We start from the raw sequence: 15,549 nt of genomic DNA on the forward strand, positions 1-15,549 counted from the left end.
CATTTTCTTAAATGCTAATTAGTGTGAGAGAGCTCAGCCCACTGTGGGCAGTGCCATCCATGAACAGGTGTGCCTGGACTATATAAGAAAGCAAGCTGTGCGAGCCATGAAGAACTAGCCAGTGACTGGCATTCCCCTGTAGTCTCTGATTCCTGCCTGCGTCCCCACCTCGGCTTCCCCCAATCAAACCCTCTCTTGTTCCAATGGCTTTTGATCAGTGTTGTGTCACAGCAATGGAAAGCAAACTAGGACACCAGTCCCAGGCTTGGCATTTTTGAGACAGGTCCTGGATATGTAGCCAGGTAGCCTGGAACACAAAGTGGTTTCCAGTCTTGGCCTCCTATGTGCAGGGATTACAGGTGTGTGCTGCCACAGTTGGCTTCTGTGTTTTTGTTTGTTTCTGTACAAAATGCCTTTAGGACCCCCCCCCCCCCGCCCCAGTCCATAGATCACTGTGTGAAGTATTGTCATCTTAATTATATTGTTTCCCAATCCCAGAGCACCAGGTGTCACACTGCTTGTTTATCTGTCTTCAGTTCTTTTTTGGACAGTGCTTTGTAGTTTCTCTTGTGCAAATCTTTTTGCCTCCTGAGTTAAATTTATTCCTGCATTTTTTTTCCCCTCTTTCTGGTGCTTTTGAAAGTGGAATCGCTTCCCTAATTCCCCCTTTCAGGTTGTTCACGGCTGCTGTATAGAAACACAGCTGGATTCTGCTGCTTAGTGTTGTGTCCCGAAACCTTGCCAAATGCACTATTGAAATTTAAATTGATTACAATGAAATCAAATGACAAGTTTGGTTCTCCAGCTTTACTAGCCACATTTTAAGTTCTCCCCAGCCACATGTGGCCTATTGGCTACAGTATTTGATGCATTCTACAACTCAGGTTAGTCCAGTGGGCTCTTGTCATTTCTACCTTCCTGTGGCTGGCAGTTGACAACATTCCTCATGTGTCATTGACAGGACAGGGGTTACCAGGGGCAAACAGTAGCGTGTTCCCACTCCAAAGCCTCCAATCTGCCTCCAACCCCACAGTGCACCCCCTCACCCCCCACCCTGCAACTAACTGCTCCAAGGAGGGCTAGCTCACGAGACCCCTAAGTCTCCTCCGGGTATTTCTTCCTGGGGCCCCCCACTGCCTCTTCTTAACCCTTTACCAGCACAGAGCAGATCACATTGCTAGTCTACAACAAGCTCCTGTGAACCCCCTAATCCCCTTCTGGCTTTTGCCTTTTGTCCTTTTCTTAGTTAGGTTTTTTTGTTTGTTTTAACTGCTGTGAAGAGACACCATGACCACAACTCTTGCAAAGAAAACATTTAACTGGGGTGGCTCACTTACAGTTTCAGAGGTTCAGCCCATTATCATCATGCTGGGGAGCATGGCAGCGTGCAGGCAGATGTGGTGCTGGCTACATCTTGAGCAGAAGGCAGCAGGAAGGTGACTGTCAGTTACACTGAGGGAAGCTTGAGCAAAAGAGGCCTCAAAGCTCACCCCCACAATGACACACTTCCTCCAACAAGGCCATACCTCCCATTAGTGTCACACCCTTTGGGGGGGGCATTTTCTTTCATACCACCACACTCCTCTTCCCATAAAACTTCTAGAAGGGAGCTGGTAAGATGGCTCAGTAGGTAAAAGCAGTTACCACACAAACCTGATGGGGGAGTTGGACCCTGGAACTCATGGCAGAGGGAGCGATCTCACTCCTGAACGTAGTCCTTTAACCTCTGTGTGAGGGCCTGCACTCACACATAATCCATAATACAAAAAAATTTAAACCTAGAAGAGTTCTCATCTATCCCTTTCCTCTATTTTGAATCTAACCTTCTCTCTCTCTTTTATTTTTATTTTTCACACTGCTTCCCACCCTGGAAAGTTTTGGCTTCTTAACGTTTAATTTCATAATAATTACTGTTCCGATCATGTGTGTTTGGGGGGGGGTTGTATGTGTAGAAATCAGAAGACAACTCTGTGGAGTCAGTATGCTCATTCCACCTTTATGTAGGTTTTGGAGATAGAACTCAGGGTGTCAGGCTTGCACAGTGAGCACTAGACACCTTTACCTGCTGGACCATCTGGACAGTCTCATTTCTTTCACTCAGCTTACTTTGTGACACTAGTTTATTTATTTATTTATTTATTTATTTATTTATTTATTACTTAGTTTTGGCTGGTGGTGCCTTGGTGTGTCAACTGCTTGTTTATCCTCTGCTAATGGGCATTTACATTGTTTCCTTAACGCGACTCATAAGAGCAGATGTTTCTATGAAACAAACCTTCATTTTTTCATTTTCTATTTTATTTATTTTTGAAGGCTATTTTCCTTAAATGACGACTAATCTTAAAACCATTAATCCCAGCACATAGGAGACAGAGGCACGTGGATCTCTGTGAATTCCAGTCCAGCCTGGTCTGCAGAGCGAGCCCCTATCTCAGGTGGAAAGAAAAATAAAGAAACAAAAGTATAGAGGTTATTTGCAGCTCAGTGGGTAACTTCCTTGGCAGAAAAGACACTTTAACTAGAAAGCTCCCGGTTGAAGGCTTGTTTTCAGCTGTGGGGAGGTCTGGCTCAGGCTCTTCCATTAGTCCCCATCACCCTCAGGCCTGTGTGCTGACCTGCGAGTCTAACACCAGCATTGGCAGTTCACGTTTACATTGCAGTGATAGAGCCAGCGGCTGGCAAGAAATAAGCTTGGAGGTGGGGGGATGTTGTGGCAGAAAGAGCCTGCTCCACCTCAGTTTGTGCGAGGCCTCTCTGCCTCCAGCATCCCAGGCTGCAGCCCCCAGGCTCTTACCTTCAAGTCCCTAGAGGTTTCCATGTCGGTAGTTGTGGTTATTGTTTGGTTTCTGCATTTAATGTTTCCCTCACTTGGGTTTCTGCAGAGCTGATTTTTGGGAAGGGCGCCAACAACTCACACCATATGTCTTGGCAAGAATCAGAATTCCCTCTCAAAGCCGCACGTTCATTCCAAGATCTCTTGTGGCCCTGTCAGTCTCAGAAGCATGCATTTGTCAGCCTTTGTCAAAAGAACACAGAATAAAGATTTTTAGTGATGGAGTAGAGACTGTTGTTCAAGGGTAGAGTACATGCTTAGCTGTGTGACACCCTGGGTTCATTGCCCAACAGGGGGGAATAAAGAATAAGTGAATAAATGGTGAAGGTAGTTTATTCTTTGCTTGCTATTACAAGATGATGACTTGTAATAACTAAAACTTGTAAAAGGAACACATCTTACACTACTTTACAGCCCGTATTTAAATGTGCTTCCTTTTGTTCTCCAGGTTCCAAGTCTTTTGCATTTTTATATAAATATCCCTGCTCAGTTATTTATTTTAATTAAAATTATTCCTTAAGTGTAACACTCAGCTGAAGCATCCAGAAGCAGATTTGTTTCCATGTAACACATTTTCATGCCTTATGCTTCAGAACTACCTTACCTTCAACCCAGCGAACAATAAAGAGCTGGTGAGCAACAGCATGACACTGGTTGTCTATTATTTCTGGGTAAGTAGAGGCAGCATTGTCTCAAACTGTGGATGGAAACATATGTTTAGTTTTTGAATACAGTTGTTCCATAGTATAACAATAGTGCATCCATTTTGATTTAATCAAACATTTTGATTTAATTATGGTAATTATCTTAGACTCATTGGAAATGAGCATATTAAACTAGAATCAGATAATTAAAGTTTATTTAACTTTTTTAAGCTAATAAGGCAAATATTTTTGTTTGTTTGTTTGTTTTTTGTTGTTGTTTTTTTGTTTTTCAAGACAGGGTTTCTCTGTGTAGCTTTGGAGCCTATCCTGGCACTCACTCTGGAGACCAGGCTGGCCTCGAACTCACAACAATCCACCTGCCTCTGCCTCCCGAGTGCTGGGATTAAAGGCATGCGCCATCAACGCCCAGCTCAATGAGGCAAATATTTATTTGATGACTGTATTTAATAGGTCTAAAAGATGGAGGTTTGTTTGGTGTTTTGTTTGTTTGTTTGACACCTTGGACTCTATTCCAAATTTCAGAAAGGATTTTTTATTTTTTGACACAGGGTTTCACTGTGTAGCCCTGGCTGTCCTGGAACTCACGCTAGACCAGATTGGCCTTGAACTAAGAGATCCCCCTCCCTCTGACTCCAAAGTGCTGGGATTAAAGGAGTGTGCCACAACCACCTGGCTCAGAAAGGAAGTTTTTAAAGTAAAAAAAGGTAGTTTATTATTTGACAATTTCATCCACGTAAACAATGCATCTTGACCATATGAACCCCAGCTCCCTCTCCACCTGCCCACAGGGATCCCCAGCTCTTCCCTCCCATTGCCTTCAGGAGTCCCCAACTTCTCCTTCTACTCCTGCTAGACACCACAACAGGTTCCCCCCTCTCCATTTTATGTCTCTATTTATTTATTTATTTATTTATTTATTTATTTGTTTGTTTATTTATGAGATTAAAGAGGCACACAAATAGTCCCTTCTGTGACTCAGTTCCTAGGTGCTTACCTTACAGAACAGCAAACAGGGGTTCACACAAATAGTTGTATATAAGTAGTCATTGAGCAGCACTATTATCAACAACCAAAACGCTTGATGTGACATCTATAATCCCAGTACTAGGATAACAGAGGCAAGAGGATTTCTGTGAGTTCAGGATCTACAGAGTGAGTCCCAGAACAACCAGCCAAGGCTACACAGAGAAACCCAGTCTCAGAAAACGAACCAAACAAACGAACCAGAAACTACACAATTTGGTTATAAAGTGTATGATTCCATTTATATGGAATCTTGTCCTAGGGAAGTCCACAGAGACAAGGAGTGGATTCATGGCCATCAAAGGCGGAGCAGAACAGGGAGGGAGTGACTGCAGGTCTCCCTGGGATGACAGGAATGGTCATTATGCATCATTGTGAATATCATACATGCCCAAGAAAATGCACTTGCCTAAAAACAAACAAACAAAAGCCAGGCGTTGGTGGCACACGCCTTTAATCCCAGCACTCAGGAGGCAGAGGCAGGCAGATTTCTGTGAGTTCGAGGCCAGCCTGGTCTCCAGAGCGAGTGCCAGGATAGGCTCCAAAGCTACACAGAGAAACCCTGTCTTGAAAAACCAAAAACCAAACAAACAAACCAAAACCAAAACCAAAGATTTGCTGAAAAGCTGCCTGTCAGTGTATTCACTGCTTCGGGTGTTTATTTTCCTTTTAAAGCCTCATCAGTGTAGAGCCCAGCTTTGCATTAACCACCATGCAGAGGCACAATCACGCCTGGCTCTTAAATAGATTTGCGTTTCTTTTCAAACATTTTTAGATATTCCCCAGGCGACAGGTTTTCTTCTTAAAGGAACTCCACCCCTCCAACCCCATTTGGGCACATTTGCTCTGGTTTAGCTAGCACATAGTGCCTGTTTTGGCAGCTTAGTCTTTAAATAGTAATGTCTTTTTCTGTGCTTTTCAGTTTGAAGAGAAGGATATACTTGTTCACAGTGCCCCGGTTTTAACAGAGAAAGTGAGTATTCCTGTCGTATTTTCATTTCAGATACCGAGAAGGGTAAATACACTGTGCAGACCTAGTGGGTGTGGGCTATGCCTTCATGTGAAGCCCCTGGGAAATAATTTGAACATTTTTTGCTCAGATCCTTTATCCATAATGAATCATCTTGCTAAAAATAATAGAAGTATCATAAAATAAAATAAAATAAAATAAAATAATATGGAAAAAGATGTTATTGGTATGAGTGTAATAATATAGTGCAAAGGGGGACCTTGGAAGGGTCCCATGATAGGTGGGAGACAGACAGAGGCCTACAGACATGACTTAGTGTCAAGTTTATTGGGGGAAGGTAAGGGAGTAAGGGAAGGAAAGAGAGGAGAGAAAGAGAGATAGAGAGACAGACAGCTGCCTCCTCAGAGAAATGACAGAAAGAGATGCAGAAGCAGGTAGAGCTTGCCTCTTAAAGGGACCTCTGTACCTGCATACAGAGCCAGGGCACTGCTCGTCAAGCACAGCGGTGGCACACTTTGCCAGGTCCCCAAGGGGTGGGGCCAGGTTTGTCTGGATTACAATAATGAGAAAATATCCAGAGGATGGGTAGATTTTGTAATGTATATATTGACAAAGAATAAGAGTATGACTGTGAGCACGCCAAAGCAAAAAAAATAAAGATGAGATGAATGGACACAAGGAAAGATGATTTTTCCTGGGTTCAAACCCCAGGACTACAAACCAACCAACCAGCAAAAACACTCCTGTCTGCAGACTTTGTGTGGTCAATGGTCATGACTCCTGGTGGTCATGTCTTATAAAGTCCCTGTGAATAATGAATTAGAAAGTAGTAGGGTTACAGAAGTTAATTTCTGTAAGCCGGTACCATGTTTCAGGTGATGAGTGTATAACCATGTTTCATGTGGGCTCCTGCTTCAAAGATATTTTTTAGATGTAACATTGAGGGCCAGGTGTGATGGCACATACCTTGGGAGGCAGAGGCAAGCAGATCTCTATGAGTTTGAGGCCAGCATGGTCTACAGAGCAAATCGAAACCAGCCAGGACTGCACAGTATCTCAAAGAAAACTAAATAAAAAGAATCCCAGCAACATTGAGGTCTGAGGATGTAGCTCAGGTGGGCTTATCTACCATTCATCTAAAAAAAAAATCCCTCTATAAAATCCAGCTGTAAGGCATTTTCTTTTCTGTCTTTTTTGTTTGTTTGTTTGTTTGTTTGTTTTTGTTTTTTCAAGACAGGGTTTCTCTGTGTAACAGCTGTAACAGCCCTAGCTGTCCTGGCACTAACTCTGTAGACTAGGCTGTCTTCAAACTCACAGAGATCCACCTGCCTCTGCTTTCCAAGTATTGGGATGAAAGGTGTGCGCCTCCACCACCCGACACATTTTTAAATTAGTGATTGTCGTGGGCAGGGCCCAATTCATGGTGGATGGGGCCACCCCTGGGCTTGGTGGTCCTGGGTTCTATACGAAAGCAGGCGAAGTAAGCCATGAGGAACAAGCCAGTAAGCAACACCCCTCTGTGGCCTCTGCATTAGCTCCTGCCCCCAGCTTCCTGCCCTGCTTGACGTCCTTCAGTGATGGATATGATATGGAAGTGTAAGCCAAATAAACCCTTTCCTTCCCCCAAGTTGCTTTAGTCATGGTGTTCCATCACAGCAGCAGAAACCATAACTATGACATAAACCTAGGATTTTTCTTGTGGAGGGCAATGGGCAGCAGGTTAGCCATGTTATGTGACAGATTACTGAGCTTCCTTCCTTCCTTCCTTCCTTCCTTCCTTCCTTCCTTCCTTCCTTCCTTCTCCCCATAAATTCACTGAAGGGCTTCATCAAAGCTCATTTCTTTCTCTCTATATATTTTAAAAGTTTTTATTTTAAAATTAAGTGTATGTGGTGTTGGGGTTTTGTGTCTGTGAGTGTTGGTGTCCTTGGAGCCTGGGTTTCAGGTTCCCTGGACCTGAACTCACAGATAGTTGTGAGTTGCCCAAATGGGTGATGGGAACCAGTCCTCTGGAAGGAGCAGTGTGTGCTCTTTCTCACTGAGCTGTCTCTCCAGCTCTTTCCTCTCTGAAACCTTGTGTAAGAAAGATGCCAAACGCCTTATTTATTTCCCAAAGCACAAGAGGTCTTACCAAAGTATTCTCATGTTAAGCCTGAAATAATGTCTTCTGATGAGATGATATCTTCCTATCAAAGGATAGCAGGCTGATTATTTTATATTTTTCACTCAGAGCACGCTTCTACTCATGACAGGCTATGCGTTTAACAGCCTCCATGAGAGAAGCCGGGCAGGTGTCAACAGTAATTAGCCACTCATTGGTTGAGTTAATCCGTGTCACTAAGCACAGCACATAACCTTCATCAAACCTGTGGAGGGTCAACAGTCCACTGTGGGTTTCCAGTCATTTCTTTCTTCCTGTTTTGTCTCACTGTATTTCATGGTAATGTCATAAAACGCCACACTGAAACATGTTTTGGTCTCCTCCGCCCCGCCCCCAGCTGTAACTTATAACCTGTCTTTGAAACACAGACATTCAACAAACTTGTGGGAAAATTTAGCCAGTCCGTCTTTCACTTGAAGTTATCACAAATTCTGTCCGCCACAAAGGAAGGGAAGATGGTTGTCTGGGATATCCACTACCCGCCATCCTCCTCCTCCACGCCGGCCTTTCCCTTCATCAAGCCTTGTAAATTGGTCCATTTACAGAAGGAAGGCATCACCGTCCTCACCACAGTCGACAGGTAAGGAGCCTGATTAGAGGGGATCCCACTGCCGTCACACATGTATCAGAGGCCTCTGTTTTATAGACACATATATTTATAATTAAAATATAATTACATCATTTCCCCTCTAATCCCTCCCATGTACCCCATTGACCTTTCCCCAATTCAATACCTCTTTTTTAAAAAATTGTTGTTACATATTATACACTATATATATATAGTCCTAAATAAATAGATACAACCTACACTGTCTGTATAATGTTGCTTGTGTGTGTTACAATTTCAGGACTGAGCACTTGGTATTAGACAATTGAGGGGTTCTTCCCTGGGGAAGACAGTTCTTTGAGCTCTCAGCATTCCTCAGTGCCTGGGTTCTCTGTTAGACCCTTTTTGTAAACACAGTCACAGATACACAGAGTGTTTCTTGGGACAGTCAGAGCTAACGAGGAACATTAGTTGTCTCTCAGCAGGAGAACTGAGCTCTTTGAGGTTCAGGATAGGAACGGGTTCTTTTTGTATTAGTTTGTTCTTGAGACAGGGTTTCTCTGTAGCTTTAGAGCCTGTCCTGGAACTTGCTCTGTAGACCAGGCTGGCCCCGAACTCACAGAGATCTGCCTGCCTCTGCCTCCCAAGTGCCGGGATTAAAGGTGTGTGTCACCACCTGGCAGGAATAGGTTCTTGCTACACCCACTAACAGGATTTTATTTTAATATGTTTTCTTTTTTACTTTTTTTTTGGGGGGGGTAGGCAGGTTCTCATTGAGTAGCCCTGGAATTTACAGAGATCTGCCTTCTTTTGCCTCTTTGCCCTGAAGTGCTAGAATTAAAGGCATGCACCACCTTGCTAGACTTTGAAAAAACTCATGGGCATGCATTGTGTTTAAAAATTATTCTGTGTTAATGAAACAAAAAGCGATTCCTTTTCTTCTATGCCAATGTAACCTATTTTGTTCCCCAAAATTTTATGCTTTAAATTTAAGACAATACCTCAAGGGGCTGGAAGGGTGGTACAGCCGTTAAGAGCATTTGCTACTCTCGAAGAAGACCTGAGTTTGGGTCTTAGTACCCACATGGTGGCTCACAACCATCCATAACTTCATTTCCAGGGGATCCAACACCCTCTTGTGACCTCTGAGGGCACCAAGCATGCATGTGGCACACATACATACATGTAGGCAAGACACTCAATGCACAAAATATTTTTAAGACTAAAATAATTTTTAAAAAGAGGGCCCAGATAGCTTTATCATTTTGGTTGCAGAATAACATTTACACATTATGTAAAGATCAACTATTAGCTGAACTTTTTGTCTGTTTGACTATTTGAGACAGGGTCTCACTTTGTAGCCCAGGTCTGGCCATAAACTTGTGGTCTTCCTGCCTCAGTCTCCCGTTTGTTCAGGTTCTACCACCCCCAGCTTGCATATCATCGTAGAATCTGCAATTCTTGGGTTTGAGTAAATGCACTTGTCAGGGAAACCTGACAGTTTGAGTGTGATCCCTGGAACCCATGTATAGGGGGAAGGTGAGGACTGACTTGTGAAGTTGTCATTTGACCTGCATGCTGTGGCACTTGTGCTCATCCCCCCCGTCATTTTATGAAGACTTCATGTCGGCTGCCTGGCACACGGAGACCTAGGTAAAAAGCTGCCATCATTAGTGTGTTAGAAAAATCTCCAGAAGTGTGAGAAAATGTCTTATGCCAAGAACCTGCCCTATGGCTGGTGCCACTGTACAATCTGTCTTCTCTGCGCCCATTTCATATGCACTGCTTGGTGCAGGGGCGCTGGAGCTGGGCAGTCCTGGCATCCTGGTGTGCCTTTACAAAGAGGTATGCAATCACCATCTCAGAGGTGTGGAAAGATGTATTAGCTGGGGGTTAGAGCCTTTGACGACCAGGCCTGGGTAGCCCTCTCCCCATATTAAGTAACACCCCCCAAGTGGAGAAAAAGGGCTCCACAAACGCTGGGCCAGTTTTGCAGCTTCTCCCCAGCAGAGGGCAGTAGAAGCAGTCCTGGCCAATTACTCTGCCCACCTGCCTTGCTTATTAATCAGAAACCTCATTTAATCACTCTGCATAACATACTGAGAAAAATCACTCTTCTTCCCCACTGTGATTAGAATTTTTTAAGTCTTAAAAAATGAAAAGCTCTCTTGGGGTGGAGGGAGGACTAGAAATAAAAGCCATTTTGTCACGGGCACAGCCTTTGCTTGTGATGACTGAGTATGACTTCATGATGATTCTAATATGTCCACTGCTCAGCCTGTGTGATTGTCCTCCATTGTCATCTGTAATCATATGGCAGTGACTGTAAATCACTGCCACCCACTGTGGTAAGGGGCTGCTGACCTTGGAGCCAGAAGAGTGTTTGAGAGAATGTGACATTTACTGGAGGCACACCAGGCTCCTGTGTGCTCTAACTATGGAGACCAGCTAGGTGTAAGTGGTGTTTGTTATATACTTATAGCAAATGATTATTCATTATTTATCTGAGACTCAGATTAATAGGACCTGCTGTGCAGTTCATCCACTGTATCTGGCAACCCTAGGCTTTGAGCAAATCTCTAAACTTATCTTTAGCCTTGGAGATGCAGATGTAAAGTGGGGTGCCAGGAAAAGCAGCCTCATTGGTGACTGTTGAATGGAGCATAGCAACACTTGCAGTCCACAGCCTGACATGACCAGATGCTCAATAAACAGCTCTTGCCCTTAGAGCTATTTTATAGCCTGTTGTTTTTCTCTGTTCCAGCTACATCGTCACAGGTGACATTAAGGGTAGCATTAAGTTCTATGATCACAACCTGGCTATTGTCAACTGGTACAGTAACTTCAAACTAGGTGCCATAAGGACTCTGTCCTTTTCAAAGACCCCAGCAAGCTCACCTACAGAGAAGTCCAACCTCCCCACAGACTGCACTTTAAGTGGGGACCTTTTCGTCATCAGGTGAGTTGTTAAGTCCCTCAGATGCCAGGAAACTACGATGTCCCCTTGCACTTTGTATGCAGTGCAATGAATGTCCTTCTTTCCTAGGATATAGAATTGAGAGAGCTACCTTCCTAGTTTTACAGGTAGCTCTCCTTGGCTGATCACAATCAGTATTGGAATTTGTTTTTTGTTTTGTTTTTTGAGATACGGTTTCACAGTGTAGCCCTGACTATCCTGGAATGTACTCTGTAGACCAGGCTGGCTTTGAACTCACAGAGCTCTGGCTGCCTCTGCCTCTCAAGTGCTGGGATTAAAGGTGTGTACCATCACTACTCTCCTTGGTTTTATTTTGTTTTTGTTTTTTTGTTTTTTTTTCCAGACGTGGTTTCTCTTTGATGCCCTGGAGACTTTTTTTTTTTTTTTTTAGTTAGTTAAAGATTTTACTATTTATATTTAGAAGCCTGAATAACTAGAAGCTGGATGGCCTTTTTCCCTCATCTCCACTGCGCCCTGTTTCTGGAGCTGAGCTTGTCTAGCCACTGAGGTTAAAGGCATTGAGTAATTAATAGCCATAACATTTTAAGACTGAATTATCTGTGAGTCTGCTTAATTACCCTTGCAGTCTTTACAGGCACATCTGTATGTGTGCACCCAACTCCATATTTGCATACACAAATGAATATTTGCATGTGTAGATTAGCTAATTGTACAACCCACTGTCCATCTGCATACTTAATGACTCAATTTACATGTGGAAAAGTGGACTTTTTTCACTTGCAAATGGAGGCTGTTGGATGCTGGTGGTATATTTTTGGAGATGTTGGGTTAATAATGTCACCAAATTATAGACGACAAAGGCGATTCATGTGCAAGCAGAAGCAGAATGGCTGGTGTGGCCATTTCCTGAAAACACTGATCCCGTCGGCTCTCTCCTTGGCAAACAGAAATTTTCTTATCGGAACATTTGATGCCACCGTGTACCACATGACAGCAGATGGTACCACACTTGAGAAGCTCTTTGTGGAGCCCAGGGATGCCATTTATGCCATCTCCTGCCACCCATTCCAACCCCTCATCGCTGTTGGGAGTGTCTGTGGGATGATCAAGGTGTGGAACTATGAGAAGAAGGAGTATCTGTTCAGCAGGTTCTTTGAGAAGGGACTTGGAGTCCAGAGTCTGGCCTACAACCCAGAAGGTATGTGTACTCTCACAGGTTCTAGGACGCCCACAGCCTTTGCACACAACTATGCCTTAAGTGGCCTTCCCAAGGCATCTCTCTTCCAACTTTCCTTGTGGTGGTTTTTCCTTTTGCTCATTGCTGTCCAGCAAAGCCTGCCGCAGACTCACTCCTGGAATGAAGGAAGTCTTCTTCCCTCATTGTCCTCGGGCTTGTCTTTTCAGGAGCCCTGCTTGGAGCTGGATTCACCGAGGGGACAGTTTATATTCTGGATGCGATGTCGTTAGCAAATGAAAGTCCAGAGCCCTTCAGATATTCCAGAACTGGCATATCTCATGTCAGCTTCTCACACGATTCCAATTACATGGCAACTGCTGTGAGTTCTTCCCTCTGCTCAGGCCTCTTCCTTACCAACAAAGGGGTGAGGAGTCTGAAGAAAGTGGGGTTTGCATCCCAGTCAAGCTCTGATACACAGGGGAAGAGGAAAGGGTTGGTAACATAGAAGGACTTCTGCAGGCAGACAGGAGCAAGACCTCAGAACTGCCAGACTTGGATTCTGCAGTCCCAAGGGCTGGCTGCTCTGTTTCTGGGACCCCAAGACCCAGGGGCTGGCTGCCGTGTTTCTGGGACCCCATCTCTGTAGCCCATCCTTCGTCCTCATTCATTTGGTCAAGGCAGCCTCCTTACTGATCTCAGTATACTTCCTCAGGGTTTCAGGCTCTGTTCCTTCCCTCTGTGACTAGGGCATGTGATCTCAGGGAAGTGGTTCTGGCCATCCCTTGGTCTGCCTTTCTGTCAAGTGTGGCAGTGTGGTGGTGGTAGATTTGATGGTGAAGGTGGTGTAGTGGTGGTGAAGGTGGTGTAGTGGTGGTGTGAGGAGGAAGATCCTCATGGGGCACCTCCCTCTGTCATTCCGCCCACACACACACAGCCTGGCCTCTGGCTTGTACACATAGACCCAGTAAGGACCATAGCTGTCCCGGCACCCAGCATGGACATCAGCTACCTGGGGGTTGCTCTCTGCCACTCTGGCCTGTATCAGACCTTTTATTTTTTATAGCTAGACAAAGAATAGGGAGGACAAAGGCAGAAAGGCTCTCGGCTTTCCCTGGGGAACTGTGTTAAGAACATGGAAAGAGAGCGGGACTGGTGTCACACGGTGCTTCCTCCCCCATCCCCACTCCCCCCTTATTGTTTTTTTTTGGGGGGGGGGTTAAGACAGGGTTTCTCTGTGGCTTTGGAGGCTGTCCTGGAACTAGCTCTTATAGACCAGGCTGGTCTCGAACTCACAGAGATCTGCCTGCCTCTGCCTCCCAAGTGCTGGGATTAAAGGCATGCGCCACCACCACCTGGCTCTTCTTCCCCTTTTACCTTTACCCACACACCAATAACCTCAGTCTTCTGGTCTGTAGAATGGGCACCACTTTTCCTACTTGTTCTGCTGTGTTAAGATTTACTTGGATAAGATATTCTGCAGGCCAACAAGTCTGGAAACCAGGATTAGAGGAGTCTTAGATCTAAAGTCAAGGAACAACTTCTGATCTTGCTCCTTTAGGATGTCAGTTTCACCGTGGCTGTGTATATGATGGTGGTCAAAAATGGACAGAGGGTCTGGGAATACATGGCGAGACTCCGCTCTCATCGTAACGCCATTCGAAGCCTCCTGTTCGGGGTTCACCTGGACAGCAACGAGCCCAGGCTGCTGAGCCTTGGGAAAGACAGGTTCCTGGTGAGCGTCCAGTTTGGTTTGCTGATCACCAGTGCCATGCCTCCACCCCCTACTCCCATCCTGCCTATTCCATCCCTGGCATCTTATGCAGCCCCTGCCTGTAACATGTCGAGAAAAATGACTGTATGGTCAAGTATCACAGACCTCTCCAAGCTCATAACCTAAAGCAGGGATTTCTGGCAGGTGGGCATCAGGGAGGGTGTGTCCCACACAGGACAGAAGACACAACTACCTTCACCTCCCAGAGAGCGCTGGGAAAGCTGACACTTAGTGATACCTCCTCAGCATCCAGAGGTCAGGGTGTGACTGACTTATTGGAAGGGAGACGGGCAGACACAGCTAGGCATCCCTGTTTGCTTTCCATTGCTGTGATAAAAACACTGAGCAAAACCAACTTGGGGAAGGAAAGAGTTTACGTGACTTATAGCTCAGGGTTCCTCATTCAGGGAAGCTGATGCAGGAACTAAAGCAGAGACCACGGGGGAGTGCTGTTTTACTGACTTGCTTTCCATGGTTTGCTCAGCTACTTTCTCATGCATCCCAGGCCTCCTGGCCCATGGTCATGGCCTCAGGTCAATCTGATGGAGGCAATTCCTCAAGTGAGGGTCCCTCTGCCCAGGTGAACTATTTTGTATCTACCTGACAAAAACTAAGGAGAGCAGTAGGAACAGTGGGTGATCTTATCGGGTCCACTCTTCCACCTGCCCCTGCATCTATCACCCCACCCTCCTTCCATCTCCTTTCTCTAGGCCTGCCTGCCTTCTTCTCTTTATTTCATCGGTACCTTCGGGGCCAGTTTGAGCAGCTGCTAATCTGGGACCATTAAGTGCTGAGATTTAGGCCTGAATTAGTTCCTAAAATAATGGAAAGGGGTGTGACAAGTTAATCCATTGGCTTACACTTAAGTTTTCACTCCACCACTTCTTTGGCTGTGTGTCCCTGGGCAGGCCACTCTGAATGTCTCTGGCATGTCTCTACTCATGGACCTGTGTGCAAAGAGACACAGCACTGCAGGGACTTGGGGGGGGGGGGGTCCACAGGAGTGATGGTTTAGAAGGTGCTGAGCCCACCAACCTGCTCACTGTGAGTGCTTCATGAAGGTAGCACACGGGAGTCAGGGAACTTCCCTTAAAGACCCAGCTGGTTACCATATCATACCATACATACCCAAGACTTGAAGCTTCTCAGCCAAGATTTCCTCCAGCTGGGTCAGTAGCTCTCAACCTGTGGGTTGCAACCCGTTTGGGGTGTTGAATGGCCCTTTCACAGGGGTCGCTTAAGACCATTGGAAAACACATATTTGCATTATGATTCATAACAGTAGCAAAATTACAGCTATGATGGGCTGGAGGGATAGCTCAGCCATTAAAGTCAAGGCTCACAACCAAAATCACAGCTATGATGTAGCAACAAAACTAGTTTTATGGTCGGGGGTCAGCACAATATGAATAACTGTATTAAAGAGTCACAGCATTAGGAAGGTTGAGAACCACTAAGCTGGGT

At 45.1% G+C, this 15,549-nt stretch overlaps 1 protein-coding gene across 1 annotated transcript in view; it reads left to right on the forward strand.

The window, feature by feature from the left end:
* The window catches only part of Cfap251 (cilia and flagella associated protein 251), a 75,798-nt gene that overhangs the window by 22,883 nt on the left and 37,366 nt on the right, over positions 1-15,549 (forward strand). Inside the window, exons 8-14 of the mRNA XM_027414001.2 lie at positions 3,427-3,504; positions 5,444-5,494; positions 8,021-8,232; positions 10,964-11,158; positions 12,085-12,335; positions 12,542-12,693; positions 13,873-14,046. Coding sequence (XP_027269802.2) covers positions 3,427-3,504; positions 5,444-5,494; positions 8,021-8,232; positions 10,964-11,158; positions 12,085-12,335; positions 12,542-12,693; positions 13,873-14,046 — 1,113 coding nt within the window. The remainder of the gene's footprint in view (positions 1-3,426; positions 3,505-5,443; positions 5,495-8,020; positions 8,233-10,963; positions 11,159-12,084; positions 12,336-12,541; positions 12,694-13,872; positions 14,047-15,549) is intronic.

Source organism: Cricetulus griseus, chromosome 4 (assembly GCF_003668045.3).
Source record: "Cricetulus griseus strain 17A/GY chromosome 4, alternate assembly CriGri-PICRH-1.0, whole genome shotgun sequence".
Taxonomy (NCBI): Eukaryota; Metazoa; Chordata; class Mammalia; order Rodentia; family Cricetidae; genus Cricetulus; species Cricetulus griseus.